The 18,244-nt window shown below is 34.3% G+C and overlaps 2 protein-coding genes across 4 annotated transcripts; both read right to left on the reverse strand.

Moving 5' to 3' along the window:
• Positions 1-395: 395 nt before the first annotated feature.
• LOC112282633 (CBS domain-containing protein CBSX3, mitochondrial) lies at positions 396-2,546 on the reverse strand. The gene is made up of 6 exons (XM_024520512.3): positions 2,230-2,546; positions 1,820-2,135; positions 1,556-1,637; positions 1,246-1,319; positions 966-1,026; positions 396-839 (listed from the first exon to the last, which is right to left on the reverse strand). Exons 2-6 carry the CDS (start codon positions 2,084-2,086, stop codon positions 697-699), a joined length of 627 nt encoding a protein of 208 aa, XP_024376280.1. The 5' UTR covers positions 2,087-2,135; positions 2,230-2,546; the 3' UTR covers positions 396-696.
• A 5,617-nt stretch (positions 2,547-8,163) lies between these two features.
• Positions 8,164-12,136, reverse strand: LOC112282630 (tryptophan aminotransferase-related protein 4). 3 transcript variants are annotated; one of them, XR_016503134.1, is made up of 7 exons: positions 12,070-12,136; positions 10,904-11,358; positions 10,366-10,666; positions 9,916-10,199; positions 9,319-9,617; positions 8,621-9,215; positions 8,164-8,350 (listed from the first exon to the last, which is right to left on the reverse strand). XR_016503134.1 is itself a non-coding variant. In XM_024520506.3 (6 exons), the coding sequence occupies exons 2-6, from the start codon at positions 11,293-11,295 to the stop codon at positions 9,022-9,024; spliced, it is 1,470 nt and encodes a 489-aa protein (XP_024376274.1). In that variant the 5' UTR covers positions 11,296-11,358; positions 12,070-12,136; the 3' UTR covers positions 8,388-9,021. The 3 variants fall into 3 exon arrangements, 2 of the variants coding, with proteins under 2 accessions (XP_024376274.1, XP_024376276.1); XM_024520506.3 differs by lacking the exon at positions 8,164-8,350 and having other exon boundaries at positions 8,388-9,215; XM_024520508.3 differs by lacking the exon at positions 8,164-8,350 and having other exon boundaries at positions 8,388-9,215; positions 12,020-12,136.
• Between the last annotated feature and the right edge of the window lie 6,108 nt (positions 12,137-18,244).

Genomic DNA, 18,244 nt, shown 5'->3' on the forward strand with positions numbered 1-18,244 from the left:
CAGAATTTTGCAGCATGATAGCAGAGAATGTATTGTTTCAATCGGGGATGTTGCTTGCGCTCTTGACAGGTAGAACGACCGCTTACTAATGCTTAAATTGTGACGTGCAATTGGCGTGGTCTGGGCACAATCAACTTCATTTCGCGAGCTCAACTTTTGCATTTCTCTCAGAATGATGTGGTTAGTCACGCTAGTACCAATGTTTGATTAACCGGAAAATTTTATCTTCTACCATCTTCCTCCGCAATGTAGGAGTGCACAGAAAAGCCCTAAATTTTTAGATGCAATATCAACATATGAAAAGTTGCACGAGGCAAAAAGAAAAGTTCCGCTGCACAGTGTATCGGGACAGAGGGTCAAATTCGAATTTAATCAATCTCAAAAGCAGAGTGAAATCATGGAAAACAAAGCGCAATGACTATATTTACTTCAGAACATGATAAACATGCGTCTTCAAATCACGCTGTAGTTGCTTCTAGCAATTACATCACTAAGTTTTGTCAACCATCGCACCGACTGCTTGGACCTGTCTATGTACATTCATATCTAAATATAAATATACATGTACATATTTAGATATATAGATATATATCTGAAGATATCACAAGCCTGGGCTCCGCTTGCCACTGATCCTCAAAGTCGAGCGTATCAAACCTCCATCGTCATTATCAGCTCAGAAAGGAAACCAGACGGTTTCTAGTATCCACCCTGAATGAAGGAGTTGAGGCGTTGCAGCTCCTCGCGGTGCTCATCCACCACGGCACGCACCACATCACCGATAGACACCATTCCCTTCATTCCAGACTCCTCCACCACAGGAATGTGCCGAATGCGATTATCTGCAAAAATCTAAGAATCTCAATACGATTTCATCCCTGTGAAGAACCATCGAAAAGTATGCTAAAAGAGGAAACATGCAAGCACAGTATCGCACCGAAGGTAACAAGGATTGATGAGACGCCTACCGGTCATCAACTCCATAGCGCGCAGCACTTTAGTATCTGGCTTCACAGTAATGAGCTTGTTCTGCATAGATAGGAGAACACAATATTAGACGTCAGATGAATTCCGTTAGCTTCCATTTGGATCCCAGTTTAGTCCAGAGATAGTCACAAAGCAATATAGAGCGTAAAGGCTGACAGACAATCGATACAGTATCGTCCGGCCAAGGTCTGGAATGAAATGTGAAAAGACGTGTAGGAAAATAAATTAAGCTTCAGAAGCTCTACCAAGAGGATAATTTACCTCTTCTGTCATAATGTCTCCGACTTTGGTAGTCTTGGACGATCTGCCTTGTACAATGATCTTCCTTAAATAATCTGATTACATAAACCAAAAAATCTTATTATTGCTTTCTGGTAAGACAAGATCTCTACAAACACGTCCCAGAGACCAATTCTCGCTCCAAGTTGAGAGCAACAAATGGAAGTAAAACTGAACAATCAAGAGGACAGGTTTACATTTTCTAAATCAACACGCCAATTCTTCAAAATGTTTCGTGTACAAAACAGATCATATCAATTCCAACCTGTTTCCCTTCCTTCTTAATACTAACCTCTTTCAGTGATAATGCCGGCGAGTTTCTTCTCCGCTCCCGACTTCACCACCAACAACGCCCCTACATTGTGTGCAGTCATCTGCACCCAACCGAACCGCCGGGTACGTCAAATAAGTATACAAAAGCAAGAAAAACATGACAGTGGGCACAAATTCACTGCGATCCGATAAATAACTTGGAGAACAATTGAAGATCCTGGGGGTACTTCCAAGGCGAGAAGGCCACATTCTTGGGCACAGACGAATAACCCAAAAGGCTTACCGATTTCACGGCATCGTACACTGTGTCATCCACGCTGCACCACAACCAGGATCCATCCGCCTGCTGACCCTTCTCCTTGAGGATATCCGCAATGGTAGTGCTCTCAAAGCCGTGCTCCTCCAGGCTCTCCTTCGTGGTAGCTTGCCCGGTTTCCTTTCTTGTCTGCGACCCAAACGAGAAAGCGCCGCCGCCAACTCGAACGTGCTGCAGCACGCACCTCGACAGCACACTCCTCTGGCCCTGTACGAGTCTAGAAAGGCCGTACATGTTGACAGACGACCCCTTGCACAGCTCCGATCACTAACTCACCGCGATTCTGCCAAACCCACACTCCCATGCATCACGATACACACCACGGGACGAAATTCAACAACCCAACAAAAACCCAACAGACAGGCTCCAGAACCCACCCGAAGCCGTCCCGTTCGCTGTAAACCGTCTTCTCACTCAAGCCGGCGAGGAAAGTAGCAGCTCTGAAACTAGCGACGACAAGGGACCTTGAGCGAAGTGAGATGGGACGAGGGAATTGCGCTCTTTGTTGGCACTTGTACACCGCGAGGGAGTGAAGAATCTGTCCCAGAGAACCCTGCTTATCTGCCACCACAGCATCGGCTGCCTCGCGATGGAGTAATGGCGATGTGTGAGAGAGCGAGATCAGCAGCGACGGCGTGCGATTCCACGTAAGGATTGTGAAGTGGGATCTGATCCGACTCACCCGACAACAGATTGTTACAGCGATGGGCGAGGCAGGTTCTCCCGGAGTCTAAAGAAAGGCCGCGCGACCCAGGCGACCCAGGCGACCCAGTCCAGCTCTCGCACCCCTCCCTCCCTCACCTGGTCTTCTTGTGCCCTATCTTATCTACCCCCTGCGTCGTTGGCGACATCGTACCCGCATCCCCAGGTATCAACTTACGTGTGCGTCTCTCCTGGTATCAATCGTGATAGGGCCAACCGCCTAGCCCGGTTTGACAGGACAACCCTACACTTGGGTACTGCGAGTATCCTTGAGACCTGGTGCAAGGGTTTCGCTTGTCCAAATTTAAACCCTAAAAGCTCAATTAAAGATATTTTCTGAAAAAGCGTGGTTGGGAGTTTGTATTATCATGAAGAATAGTTGAGTGGAGATTTTTTATTTATTTATTTATTTTCCCCCTATTTATCTTTGATTGTTGTAGTTGTTGTGAGTATTGGAGGTTTTGCTTTAATTGCTTTATTACTTGTTTATGGGTTGTACTCATTTCTACCAATCTTGATGTCTTTTGTGGAAATAATAGGGATTACAAGGATAAGAATTGTTTCTTTGTAAGGTGATTGGGTGCAAGGGGGTTTAAAATTGCTAAGAGAATTGTGGGGGCTACAAGTAATGAAGAAGGAAGTGCAATTTTTAGGAAGCTTTAGCCATAAGGAGTATGCATTAAATGAGACAGGAGTAATACTTCCAAGAAGAAAATGAGTCTCAATTCTCTCTAATCAACTAATATTGATATAATTTTTGTTTCAAAGAATAGTATCTATGGTTTACAAAGTATGTACTTTATAAACTACATTCAAAAAATATATTAATTATATAGATATATTTATATATTTTTTAAATATAGAATATTATTCCTACATATATCTTTTAATTTTATTTTGAATCTATTATTTTAATAATATAATAAGAATATATCCTATTTTTATAAAACTTTATTGAATATCATTGATTTTATATATAATATATAATGAAATATTTTATTGTACATATTTAAATTGTGATTTCTTTTGCATGTATAAACTAATGAAAATTAACAATGCTTTAAAGAATATTCAGATTAAGTATAAAAATATTTTTATTCTTTAAAAAAATTCTTTTGTTTTTATTGATTATAAAGATATAAACTTTGTATATAGACTAAAAGATCATTAAAAAATAAACTTATTCATATAATTTAGATATTAATACTTAATAAAATATAATTTTTAATTCCAAATTTAATTATATTTTCAAATTAGTATTAAGTTATATTTCATTTTCTAAGAATTACACTTATTAAAGTAATTTTATGTTTGTACTATCAAATTTTATTTTATTTTATTTTTACGATATACAATGTACTTAAGAAGAAAACTATAACACATGCCTAAATTATTATAGAAAATAGTAGTAAATAGAAATAGATAGAAATATGTTGGAAAGATTAACTCTTTCTTAAGAAATTTTGAAGAAGTATCTTAAATGTACATAAAATATTTAGTCTTTTATAAATATGTCATGTAGCTACTGAACATTTTTTTTATAAGTATCTCACTTTTAGGAAGTTATGTTGAAAGCAACTTATAACTTGATGACTGGACCATAAGCCTTATTATTCCTATGAAGCTTTTGCAAGAACTTTTTGGAAGCTGATGTATACAAAGGCAAGATTAAAGCCATCCTTAATCTTGTCAATGTCTTTTTTGTGTTATAGTTTTGATTCAAAATTTTTAAGTTCTTTATAATTAAAAATAAATATTTTAATTTATTTTAATCTTATATATATACATATATATATATATATATATATATATTTATATTTATACTTTTTTCTTTTAATGACAAAATAGTATATTTTCTCTTTAAGATTTTGTTATAATTGATGTCTTAGATATTTGATAAGATTTCTAACTTTTATAGTTGTTTTGTTTAAAAATTAATTGAATTATTCTACTTCTTAAGAAATAATATTTTGTTTTTAAAATTTTATAAATAATCTAGCTTTATTTTTCTTTTATTATATTTTTATTTTTTCTATTTTTGATTTTATATTAAGAATAAACTACTCTCGTTTGTATAAATTTGCATTTGATATTAGAAGCTATAGATTATCCTATTTTAATTTGACTTATAATTATTAGAGTTGTTTATTAACTGGATCGAATAAAAATAAATTATAGATGCTATACTTAATAGATGTGTAAATAGATTTATAACAATTACAAATCTTTACAATTTTTATAATATTCTTCAAGTAAAAGACTTATGTATTTGCAATTTTAACTATAGAGATATTATTTCAATTTATGTAGAAAGAATTTTATGATAAAAATCTAATATTTACATTAAGAAGTTGTGCAATTTAAAAAAAAAAAAAACAAAACAAGTATAAGTAGATAAATTTCTTAAATTTCATAAATTTGAACTATACAAACTTAATATTAATTTCAAATTATAAAAAGTCATTGTGAAGATAAATCTACTTCTCTTTCTAAATTATAAAATGGTTTCAATTAGTAGTTATTTGTAATCAATGGTATAAACTTGAAGAAGTAAAAAAGTAAAATAAAATAAAATAAAAATGATATAAGTACAATTAAGCAATTACACAATATAAAACTATTCATAGTCTATTCATTAGAATTTTACTTAGTAATAAGTATATATATATATATATATATATATATACACACATAATTTTAAAAATCTTTTCAAAGTTATAAAAATATATAATTATAATTTATTATAAATTAGTTATGATGGTTTATAGATAGAATGTAAATAATAAAAGAATCAAGTGAATAATTTTTACCTCAAGGATAATTTTTTCAAGAAATGAAGAGTTTGAGTGTTGTCAAGGCTCACAAATAGTATATATGGATGTCATAGAAAGGCGACAAGGCCTTAGTTTAATCCTCTTACCTACATCCAAAGTGCTACAATACATATGAGACTTAAGTACATCCTTTCTTACAAGGACTACACTAGTTACTAATCCTTTTATTTTCTACTAGTAGAAGAAATTGTTTTTGCATTTTTTATTGCACAATGATATTCAAAAATACCAAATTAGCCACAAAACCTCCTAAGATCTTCAAATCTTCTTTGATTTCTTCATAATTGCCTTTCAAAGTGATAAAATTCATTTTTATCAAAGTCTTGAATATTACTCTAAAAATTTCTAAAATATTCTTAATAAATTCTATAAATCTTCATAATTTTTTTATTATAATGATATCAAATTTTAAAAAATCCTACCTTATAAGTTTTATATTAAAATAAAATAAATTTAAAACAACTAAAAATTATTTTTTTCTTATAAATAACTAAAAAGGCATGATATTATTTTTTATGCTTCTTCTAACTATTAACTAACGTTTACAAGCTTTTTATAAATCCATCCAATTTTCTATATTTTGCAACTAAAGAAATTTCATATCAAGCCAAAACACTTTCTAGATCAATATCAACCACCACCACCACCACCACCACCAATTGTAGTTAATGATTAATAAGATTATGAAGTAGACGGCATTTTGGAACATTACTACCTTCATCATAGCAGTGGACGTCCACAACTTCAGTACAAAGTTTTTTAGAAAGGTTATCCTATCTACAATGCAATATGAGAACTTGGACAAAACTTCATCCATTGCCAATAGACATTTTGGAGATACCATCAAAAGTAAAATGATGATGTTCCGTATTAGTAAAGGAGGATTATCTAGAACAGGGTATAGATAAGATATTTGTATTATTGATACATAAGAATAGATAGTTGAAACTATGCTTGAAAAGTTATGGAAGTTTTTAGAATTAAGGCTAAGTTAATAGACCATGGAGAATCCACCATAGAATATTCTAAAAAGAGCTTAAGGCAATTATTTTGAAAGGATCCACTATAGATTCTTCTAGAAGGAGCTTAAGGTAGTTATCTAAATAAGGTCCATTATTTAGGGACATTCTAAAAAATCTAGGATAGTAGAACAAAGCATAAATAGGATTGGCCAAGGCCTTCTGGGCATGTCATCAGATATGGCTTTGGATGTTCTCCTTTAATATAGTTTGGTTTAGCATCTTCATATTTAGTTTTATTTTGTTCTATTTCCATTTGTACAGTTTTGTCTTTTATGTCCTATTCTGTTTAATTCTGTTCAATTTTATTTTGATCCATTTTGTCCTACTTTGTGAGGAGGTTTTATGTGGCTGTGGATTAGAAGAGTCTTAAACTCTCAAGATAGACTAGTCTTGTTTTGCATATATTATTTTTAATTCAATTTTATTCAATACTTATAGTCTTAATTGATATATTATAGATTTTTAAAAATAAACCTATATAATTATTATGTAGATTATTAAATATTTGATTTTAAATTTTTTAATTTAATCTCATAACTATAACTTAAAGCTCATTATAAATAAAAGAAAAAAGAATATATATATATAAAAGCCAATATATTAATTTTGTTGAAGATAAAAACTTAATAAGGTTCAATCAATGAATTTGAAGGATCTATTTTAAACATATTCTTTATTGGCTTTTATACAAGTCTAATCTTTATTTTGTTATAGAATATATTGTTCTTATCTTTAATATTTTAAACCAAAAGATTTCTATGAAAATTTTATATTATTACATGTTTGAGCTCATTTCTAATTTTTATATTTATATTAATTACTAATTAATATATATCAAGCAGATAGTGGCACAAATATTTATAATTTTTTTTGAAATATAAATAAGTAAAAGAAAACTTTAATAAATAGAACTAAGTTAAGTATCACAAGTATATAACAAACTAAAATCTCAAGTACCTTTTAAAAAAATTCTAGTACCTTTTACAATTTTTTACATTAAAATATTACTATTTTTTATCCCTAAAAATCTTTAAAAAGTTTATATCTATTTATGGCATTATAAAATATTTCATGATTATATAAAAACTTCTAAAAATTCTTGTAATCTCTTAGAAGTATATGCAAAAGATTCATTGAACTTCCAAAATTATTCTATAATTCCTAGGATTTCTAGAAGAAGCATATATTTTATCTATTTTCTATAATATAAATAATGAATCAAATAAAATGATATCTTTGTCTTACTAATACAAAATTTTATGCAATTAAACTATTATTTTATTCCAATCTTGTATCTAATATCTTATATTCTATGTGTTTCTTAATTTTTTTAAATAGAAGTTTAAAATATATCTTCAAATTTTTTTAATAAGATAATGCATTATTTATAAAAAAATATTAGATTAATTTGATACAAATCAAATACATAATGCATCACATATGTGTACCAAATTTTCAAAATATACCATTTATTTATCATTTTAAGATAATACCATGAAATGGTATATAAATTTATATTATATTCTATTTACTATACTAATATGTACCTTAAAACCTTATTCATAGATATTACAAAAATAAATCTTTTTAGATAGATCAATTCTCAATCTAATCAAAATCCTAATAAGAATTCTATTTTTATTTGTGAATTACTTTAAAGTGATTGATATTGTTAGAAATATTTTCTGGAGTAAAATTTTATTCTTTTTATAAAAAATTATATATTTTATTAAATTCACTGTAGGTGCTGCAATTCTATTCAAGTTTATTTAAATAAATAAAATTTTATATATGATACACTGCTTAAAATCACAGAATCCACTGTATCAATATTACAATTTGCATGTATGGATTTAGACCTACCATCCAGCAACTTTCATTCCGAGATGATCTAATGAACACAAATGAAGAAACAAACGAGCTCAATAAAATACGGTGCCCTAGCATAGACACACACACACACACAAAACAAATGAATAAATAAATAAGTAAACAAATAAATAAACATGAAATCAACTACATATTTTAGTTACTATTACATACAAATCTCGAACAGAATTTGCCTTCTTCCACTTTCAAATCTGTTTTTCAGACGATCTCCCACATCTAGAATACTTAGACTGGAGATGAACCTATCGCCAACCTCGCTTCAGCACATTATTGAAGCAGATCTAGTTGATTAGATGGATGATTATGAATTACAATTATACCTGCAGTGTTGGATCCACACTGGGTTGTGGCGCAGTTTGAAAGTCAAATAGTTGAACAACTGGGTGTTATCGATATGGCAACAAGTAGGTGTTGTATATACAGACACAACTCGATGTTGTCGATACAGGAACAACTGGGTGTGGTCAATATGGGAACAACTAGGTGTTGTCGAACTGGTAGAAGCTGATATATGTGTGTGTCGGTACCCACGGAAACGGGCTTGATCTTGCTTCGGTAGAAGTTGACACTGACCTCGCCAAGTTTGACCGCCTGACAAAATCAAGGCAGCAGACTAGCCGTGGAGAATTTAAAGGTAGTAATAGTTCTGGTTCAATGAAATGCAAATGAAACCTCGTAGGGTGGAAGATCATACTAGGACCTTCAAGGTTGTGAGGTGAGATCAAGATTGAGCGACGAGTTTGAGGAGGTGGTCTGCCAGGTTGTCGAAGTGTGACGCCCGCTTGAGTAGTGACAATCGGACATAACGAGGCGTTGTACCGAATATAGGGCCCGCCCGTCCGATGATACCAGCAGACAATAGCACCGCGGAACAATCCGCGTCCTCCTCGCGGTTGCAGCGAATCCATGCATAACCTGTAACGACATGAAGCGCCCTCAGCTTGTCAGTTTAATTCAGATCAGAAGGTGAGCTTGCGCTGTTAGGGTTTAGCACTCTCGGTTGCTGAGATTCACGCACCTGGGGAGGGATCTGAGACCCGCTTGAAGAAGGAGCAGTAACCAGGCTTCAGCTCCTGCAGAGAGAAACGAGAGACATTCTGGAAAATGGCTTGCAATTTGGCCCAGCGAGATTGCAACACATCATGAGCAAAATGGAATATCCCTTCCCTGCCTGAGTTGCCTTCCGAGTAACCATCGATGATGGTGCGTATCAATTGAGATGCTCTTAATTGGGCCTCATGCCCTAATCCGATAGTGCTTACATCCGCATATCTCAACACCTTTGTGTAAAGATCAAAATCCTTGAGGATCACCCAGCTGCTTGCACGCATTGCCGCAGGTCAGAAATCCGATACTGAAATTCACAAAACAATCTACTCTACGCTACCCCGTTTACAAAACATTCAAGCGTCAGGCTTTCTTGCCAGTGAATTGTGAGGATAGCCAGTTATTTGACATCAGGAAAAATCAATTCACTCAACAACATAGACGGTCTCTGAGCACTGATTTCTACGAATATTATGAGCACGGTGAATCGAAGAATCCTTGGTACTACGCAAACAATCCGATATGCGGGTATTGGATGAAATGCAGGGTTAGGGAAGGTTGACGTTACCCAATACGACTCCCAGCATGCCCAGTCAATTTCGACAGAGTGAAAAGCATGATATCGTAGTCAACAGCCTTAGTGATCGGGGTCAGGTGGGGCCAATAGTATGCGTGATCATACACAACATGTCCACTAACATTCTGAGGCACTTCCTGAATTTGAGTGGTTGGATTGTTTGGAGATGCTATCACCTCAATTTGAGCAGGTCCTTGTTGTCCCACCTTGCGATCGGGTTCTCCTGAGAAACTGTAGAAAGGTGATTTGAAATATTCTGTTTGCGTGTAATAAGCCTGCAACAAAAGCATTCCTTCCGTTGAGCACATATCTGTACAAAACCTAAATCGGGTAAACAAACTGTGTTTTCAGAAGACGTGCAAATAATCGGCGGAAATTTGTTGAAGCCAAATATTGCTTGTAGGAAGTATCGTCGTGTGAGACTGGTGAATGTTTGCTTACGTTGTAATACGGAGCTTTGGATACCACAGGAGTGACTCTCCCCGGATCCTGGAGTGCAAGACTGTGGATTACAGCATTGATGAGTTGCGTCGATCCTGTTCCGAACGCAATGTAGCGTCCCTCAGTGACAGCATTCCCCACCATGGCGTGGAGCTCTCTGATTGAAGCAACCAGGGCTTCCGTATATGGCATAGACGTCACGTCTCGCGTTTGGTAGCCCATACGATACCAAGCTGGAATCACCACAGCGCCCAAGTCCGAGTTCTTCCTCCAATATGCTTCAAACAGAAGTGGGTCCCCACTGCCAAAACTTTATTCTCTCAGTAATCAACAGTATTTCAAGATAATCATTGCCGTGTTGTTGAGCATACCACGACATTCGTATCAACTGTTGCAAAGATGCCGATAATATGAAGGTAAAAAGCTCATATGGAATCAGCTTGTCTTAGCAATGGCAGAAACTCACACTCTGAAAAGATGCACAAGGAATTTGAAACCATTTAGCTATGAATAGTATTTCGCAGTATAAAGCGATAACCTGATAGCATCAGCCACGCAGTCCGGCAGGGGAAGTGAACAATCAGGCCCGGCGAAGCAGTCATTGCATTCGCAGGAAGGAGACCCATCAGCGTCTATGCCCACAGTGTCCACGAACACGTTACCGTTGCCAGAGCACCACTTCGAAGCGGCCCGTTCTGCTGCCTGCACAGCCTCAGCCCATTGAGGCGCGGCTGGTTGCTCACTACGAGGAGGAGTCCAAAGGAACCCTTGAATGGGATGAAATACTATGACAAGGGCAGGCAGGTTTACAAGCAGCGACACGTACAGCACCACATTCCTTAGGCTGAATTTCGCTTCTGTTGAATTCTTGTGTGTGCTCTGCCACGAAGCCAAGGGCAACAGCCTCGCGGACGTGTCATCGGCCTCCATGGTGTGCGAATCACCAGAGTATACGCAACAGACCCTTGTTGATGCAGAGAGGAAACTATGGTCCTGGAGCAAAGAAACAAAATAGAATGATGAGGGTCTTCAAAAGCACTAAGAGGAAGACCCGTTCTTAACTTAACGTGGCCACATTCTTAATTCTTTCTTGTTTAGATGTGTTACGAAGATTCCGTGCAGGTTTTCGGACAAAACAGTCAGCGGATCTCCTCTCAGATGGCTTTGCAGTGGTAAACCATCTGTAAAACGTGTTACATCATTGTGAACGCACGAAACAGTTATGGAAGAGGGATACCGAAAATTTCTCAAAGTTTGTAATTACATACTCAAGTTAAAATTACATACGCTACCATCTGCTAAACGACGTTCGAAGTGACCCTCAAGCCGTGCACATTATCATGATAGTGAGATATAGTAATGTTCTTTGCAGAAGCTTAGAGGTCCAGAGTGAGAACACAGACAGCAAAATTTGCCCGCACAAGGTGCTCTCAAACCCAACTCCCAGAGTCGGCATGCGTCCAACGAATTCATTATATCATAAGCACTACAGATTTCATCAAGCTTTTACTGCGAACACTCAGTGAGAAGCGAATCTTTCCCATGGAAAACCAATTGCTGTCCAACAGGTTTCAATTGCCATTCACCACTGCACAATTTAGCCATCTAGATTGCAGTCAACTGGGACTGCGACAGGATCTCAAAGCCTACATACCAAGGAAACTCAGAGCGGAGAGAAGGGCAAGCTCAATTCAAGATCCTCACCTCGACAACGGACCGTTTCACGTTGAAGATCAGAAACTTCTACAACTAGACCAGCCGGCCACCTCTAACTGAGCTTTTCCCTGCTCTTAGGAGCTCGCAGAGTATTAGTACAGACTACAGTATGCTCCGAATCTCTTTCTCTCTCTCTCTCTCTCTCTCTCTCTCTCTCCCTCCTGCTAAACACCGTCTATTCAGATTCCGTCCTCAAGCCGCAACTCAAGATTCCAGAACCACTTTTCGAGCCAATTACTGCTCACCGTTACCGCCGAAGCCCACACGGCCGAACAATTACCCAGATAAATTCACAAATTGCATTCCTCCAACCAGTTGCGTCTCTTCTCCGGCATTTTTCACGCAGACCAATAATGGAGCCACACAAAATATGGAGTTGCAGGACAACCTTCTGTTCAAAAAGATGAGCACCCTCCAATAAGCTAATTTTCTAGACCGATTCGTCACTAGAGAAACTATAGAAGGGAACTGTCTCCAGGGCACGAGTTTCCCATTGCCGAGTGGGTCATTGCGCGAACCCCTCATTAGCACAGACTGGCGCCGTCGCTGTTGACTTGGAAGTTTTTTTGTGTGGATCATGGACCTCGCTTGCAGCATCGGCGCAACCGATTCGCCGAGGGCTTATTGAGAGAAGAATAAAACAGAGATTCCAGAAAAATTAGACATTTGATTTACATCCGGCGACTGTAAACTCGCAGACTTAAGTGGAAGAGTTTAGTTCCTGAGAGTTCGGCGCTAAGTCCAGATCTCAGTTCGTCCATATCATGGTCATCAAGAGTAGATGATAAGTAGGGATGGATGTTCCCATACCCTCGCTCACTGCGAGATCATCTACAATCATCTCTCAATTACAATTAAGAGCCCTAGTTCTAAAAACTGGTAGCTTCTTGCAGATGATAGTGATTCATCGTTGACGATTTATTTTTGGAGGTGGTAGAATTTTTTGTGTTAGTTCTGCCCTTGGTATTCACGAGTCTCTTTCCCCAGAATGTTTGTTTATTGTCCTACTACATCCTTGCTTGGTGTCTCCTATCTATCATGTTTTCTGTAACCCTAGGTTGTGACCAGGTGTCGTATGAAGAGGAGAAAGTTGATTTGCTGAGTGTGGGGAGTTCTCACAAAATTTCTTGTTTGGATTGTCAATATGAGCAATATTCTGAGGTGGATTTGCAGGAGTCCGTCGATGTGGTTGAAGTCTGGGATTTGTGACTTCGATGTGGGGGTTACTGATGATGAAATTCTTGTGTAAAGAGAGGTTACTGGGCTTGAGCAATCTGCATCAGCAATTTGTTTTCAGGAGCTTGGCGAAGATGGTCTTGATAATCGCAAGATCTTGGTATGTTGACCGTAGTGAAGCTGCGCTTTGGGTAACGATCTGGTTCAGTTATCGGAACTTCCAGGTTCTGCCTTTTTCTTGAGAGTTGGTAGTCCAGTAGAGGATTCTGTGTTTGACTCAATGGGCACATGTGCTTCTGGAGGATCAATGGCTATTGATTTTGAAATTCAAAACATGGAGGATGAGTTCATTTTTGAGGAAGCAATTTTCCAGGAGGTAGTTGGTGAAGTCAAAAGGGGCTGCTTTATATTGGTGCGGAATTTCAGAGACCCTTCTACATTAAGTGGCAATCCCAAAACTGATTTGTAGTTCTACAGTTAGTGACCAAGTGTTCCATCTTCTTCAATCACTAGAGTGGTGTCTCAAGCTTGGGAGAAGTGGATAGCTGAATTTAAAGAAGATGTAGTAGCTAAGAGAGAGGAAGATGGTGATTTATTTCCTATAGAATTGGATGTACTAATTGAGGCTTATAACTATGAGCAAAGGATAGAGAAGATGAGAGAGATGGTATTGTAGTTAGGATCATGCTTCTTCAATTAGGAATAATGTTCAATTTTGATCTGAATTTTTGAATTTTTCAAATAGGTCACGCCCCAATGGTTTGGTGAAGATGTCAACTACTTGTTTCAAAGAGGGCACATAAATGAATTTTATTTCATCGTTTCTATTTTTTCTCTTATAGAATGATGATATGTGGCTTTATGTTTTGTATATGGAAGGATATTTGGATTTGTTGTCATTTTGATGCTTCTTTCATTTTCACAAAATATTGGTATTGATTTTAAAATCTTTAGTGCAAAATCATATGAAAGTTTGTTTAGCAATGTTGATTCTTTGGATGTTATAGACAACTAAAGATCTTTCTTGTTCTTTTGATGAGGATAGAACAATTATAGATGGTTTCTTTAAAAGCCAAGTGATTGGATTGATTCCTAGTTTGAAAAAAACCCATTGTTGATCAATCATTAGTTAAGTCTCTTGTCCAATCTATGTCTATATAGCCTAATGGTGTTGTTGGTGAATTTATGTGGTAGAATATTCTATAATCTGATGTTTCTATAATATATCTTAAGATTCTTTTTGTTGTTATTAAATATAGAACTTATGATTTCATCATGAAATGACTAACAATTCTAATGGAGTATGAAACATCAGGTTGGAAGTGACTTAATTGTATAAGTTTACCTACTATAGAACAATAAAAGTTTCTTCATAGATATATATATTTTTATGTCCCATTTGACTACTAGAGTAAAAGTTTCTTCATAGTTAAGTTTTTTTTGTTCTTCAAAACCTCAAACTATTAGTCATGATTTCTTTTTATATAAAGTTCCATTTATTATTCTCATTTTTGCTTTATATATCCATTTTCTTAAAAAAAGTAGTAAGTGATCATATTTTGTTGTCATGAATTGATTTGATTTGATTAATCATTGAGTTTCTTTGACCTTTGTCTTGAACTACTTCTTCATATGACTTTGATTCAATGGACAAATCTAAAAAATTACAAAAGTAGACTTGAAGTAAAGTTAGATGTTTTGTGATCCAACAAGCTTGAGCAATTGATCTTAGTTGTCCTAATTCTTGAGTCTGTGTCATTTGAGATGTATCAATAGTTATTTCACAATAAGAAGAAAGATCATTAGTTGTGTTGGAAGTTAACTACTCATCTATATTATTGAAGTTAAAAACGTGAGGAGAAAAATTCGCCAGTAGTGCCATGGTGTCACATGAAGATGGTTTTATTGGATTTTTTGAGTTTTATTCAGTATTTGTGACCATTGTTTTTGATAAATTTTGCTTAGTTAGAATGGAATTGAAGTTAAATAGTCTGATTTTTGAAATTGATGCTTTGATATTTTATTCTATTAAGTTGGAATATAAATCAAATAGTTGTATACTCAAGATATTTAGAAGGCAATCTATATAATCAATGTTGGACAATTCAATGGTTTAAAAGAAATTAAGAGCAAAATTATTGATTCGAAATATGAGGTCATAATTAATGTTAAAAAAATAGATTTTTTCCAATAAAACATCTCATGATATTTGAATATTTTTGAATGTTGGTAGATATACTCTATATGCTTTGAAAATATTGTCCAAGCCTAGATAGATGTCCAAAGTAAAGTGGGATTTAAGTTTATGACATTGTATAGAATTGTAGTAAATAAAACAAAGGCATTTGAAGACTCTGATTTTACTCAGGTCAGGTTGTTTGTCTATGAAGAGTTCATATGATGTTTGGCCTTTGTTAGATTGAGTGGAGTTATTGTTCATGAGTTGAAGTACAATGTATGTACCTTAGTCCAAAGAAACAAAGATATACACTTGCTGATAAGCATGGCACAAATTGAATTCAATATTGTGCAATTCTTATATTTAAATACCTTGTTCTATTAGGGTGTCTAAGCTATGCTGAGTTGGTGGATAATTCCATATTGTTTCAGGTAGTGCGTGAACTCAACCAAGGTAAATTTGCCCCTTTTATTAAATTACAAATAGAGCAAGCAATGTATTGTCATGTTATGGTTTAACTATCATATGAAAATAATATGTTTATATATTTAATACATAATATACTAGATAACATGGTGACAACAATGTTAGTAGATTTTTGTTGGTTATAGGATGTAGATAGATTACTACCCCAAAAAGAGGTTTTTGAAAAGGACTTCTATTAGAATTTATATAACTTTATTTTCTTTTGATAGTGACTTTTGAAGTTGGTTTTATTGATAGTAACTTTTATACATTTAGAGTCACCTTTGTTAGACATTAGTGATCCTTAAAGTCTTATTTTGTTTCTTTTGATTGATGTTTAGGACATATATTGTGTAGGACTTATAAGAAAAGGAAATAGAGAGGGGTTTTGGTAGCAAAAAGAAAAGTTAGGACATCCATATGGATCAATAGAGATGGATGATAAAAATCTCCATTCCTATTGGCTAAAAATCATGCTCAATGGGCTTCAAGGAGGCTGTTGGAGACCTTATTATGGACTAGGGTTACTCTTTTGAGGCCATTTGAGCTTTAGAGGCTAAGATCAGAAAGTTTAGTTTTTTGGCTATGGTTTTGGTACAAATTTGCTATAATTTGGAGTTTATATGAAAGAGATATGAGCGCTAAAAATTAAGGTGTTGATTTTGTACCTATTATCATTCTTTTGGATATAACGCACATATACAGAAAGCAATAAAGAATTGGCAACCAATTTTAGAGAGAACATTTTTTCAACTAGACTTTTGGCATATTGTTTGATGGATTTCAAGTTGGAATAAAGAAAATATTAGAAGTTGAAATTAGCGCTTTAAATCTAAGGATAGTAAGTAACTTGATTTACTAGTGGTTGTGTTTTGAGCTATATCTTGAGTAATTTAAAAATATTTTGGCTCAATTTTTTTTAAATTGTGTATAATTATGTTAATAAATATTATGCATAACTTTTGTGGCATTTGGATTTTGGATTTTTGAGATATGAGGAAAATAATATTTGGATGCTTATAGATTAGGATTTAGAGTACCTTCTAGGATTTCTAAGATGCCAAAAGATCAGTAATACATTTATGATTCATTGTTTTTTGGATAAAGCTTAAAGATGAAATCTACATTATATAGAAGTTTAAAAAAAACTAAATAGTTGGATTAAGAGATATAAATTTTTAAAATTCAAGGTAAAAATATCCCTTGTGGGAAGAAAATATTTTAAAGAATTTTGTTATAATTTGAACTTTTGTGCAAAATAAAGGAGTTTTTGTGAGCTAAGACATCATATATAAGTCAAAGCTAAACTCTCTACAATTAGGTACCCAGTGTATTTTTAGATTGTAAATTATGCCATACAACAATATAGTTTATTTTTCTATCATAATATGAAAGTTACAAAATATTCAAAGTGTTTGATTTTTTTTTATTAAGAAATAAATCTATTAAAAGTGGTTGTAATTTTTTTTGGACAATAAGAAATATCAATTGTATCCAAAGGATTTGATATGTAGCTATTTGCAAACATTTATATATATGAAAGCTAGCAGAGATGTTGTACATACAATAGAATCTTTTGGTATTTTTTGTCAAGTCTATTTTGCATCATGGCAAATTTTTAAGGTTTGATATGTGACAAAAAAATTTAGAATATCAATTATTTGAAAAGTGAGTAGTTGTGAATTTTTGTAACTTAAGTGGTAAAATATCATAGTTTTGATTTTTCTTCTTCAAAAATATTAAATTCAAGATTTGTTGTCTTTAAAGTATCGGTGATTTCTAGATTTTTTTTTAATTTTTTTTTATTAAGGTATTATTAATTACAAGCATTGTTGGTTTTTTGAGGCTACTAGATTGATTTGGTTAATCTCAAGAAGTTTTGATTTTAAGATACTATTGACTTTAAGGTCCATGTACTTCAACAAGCTTGTTAGATTGGAGATTTTATAGTTTTTACAAAAAAGTGGATAATCATTAATATAGTCAAGTTTATGGAGGTTGTTATTTTGGCTTTGAAACTCTTTATAATTATATGGTATAGTTTTTTGATAGAAATGATTTTATATTTTGCTGGTGAAAAAAGTCACAAGTTTTTTAAGTTAGTAATCTGACCTGTAGATAGAATATTTATGTATAATCCAAGCACATAACAAACATTCTTTAGATTTTTTATTTTGTTATTTGGCAAGGAAAGATTTATTGAATAAATAGAACTTTGAAGTTACAACACATAGCATCAGTAAGGTTGCACACAAAGAGAGTATAGAGTAAGATATCTCTCACTTCCATCATCCAATACTTATAGGTTGTGGTTGTTGCCTTATAAGAAAACTTCCACTCTTT

The sequence above is a fragment of the Physcomitrium patens genome, chromosome 5, assembly GCF_059467195.1.
Source record: "Physcomitrium patens ecotype Gransden chromosome 5, ASM5946719v1, whole genome shotgun sequence".
In the NCBI taxonomy this organism is placed as follows: Eukaryota; Viridiplantae; Streptophyta; class Bryopsida; order Funariales; family Funariaceae; genus Physcomitrium; species Physcomitrium patens.

Coding starts and splice junctions, on each gene's coding strand:
- LOC112282633 (XM_024520512.3), bottom strand. CDS start 2,086: ATGTACGGCCTTTCTAGACTCGTACAGGGCCAGAGGAGTGTGCTGTCG. Junction 1,638..1,819: donor TGTACGATGCCGTGAAATCG/GTAAGCCTTTTG, acceptor GGTTGGGTGCAG/ATGACTGCACACAATGTAGG. Junction 1,320..1,555: donor CGGCATTATCACTGAAAGAG/GTTAGTATTAAG, acceptor TTATGTAATCAG/ATTATTTAAGGAAGATCATT.
- LOC112282630 (XM_024520506.3), bottom strand. CDS start 11,295: ATGGAGGCCGATGACACGTCCGCGAGGCTGTTGCCCTTGGCTTCGTGG. Junction 10,667..10,903: donor TGCGTGGCTGATGCTATCAG/GTTATCGCTTTA, acceptor AAGTTTTGGCAG/TGGGGACCCACTTCTGTTTG. Junction 9,618..9,915: donor CATGCTGGGAGTCGTATTGG/GTAACGTCAACC, acceptor GCGTGCAAGCAG/CTGGGTGATCCTCAAGGATT.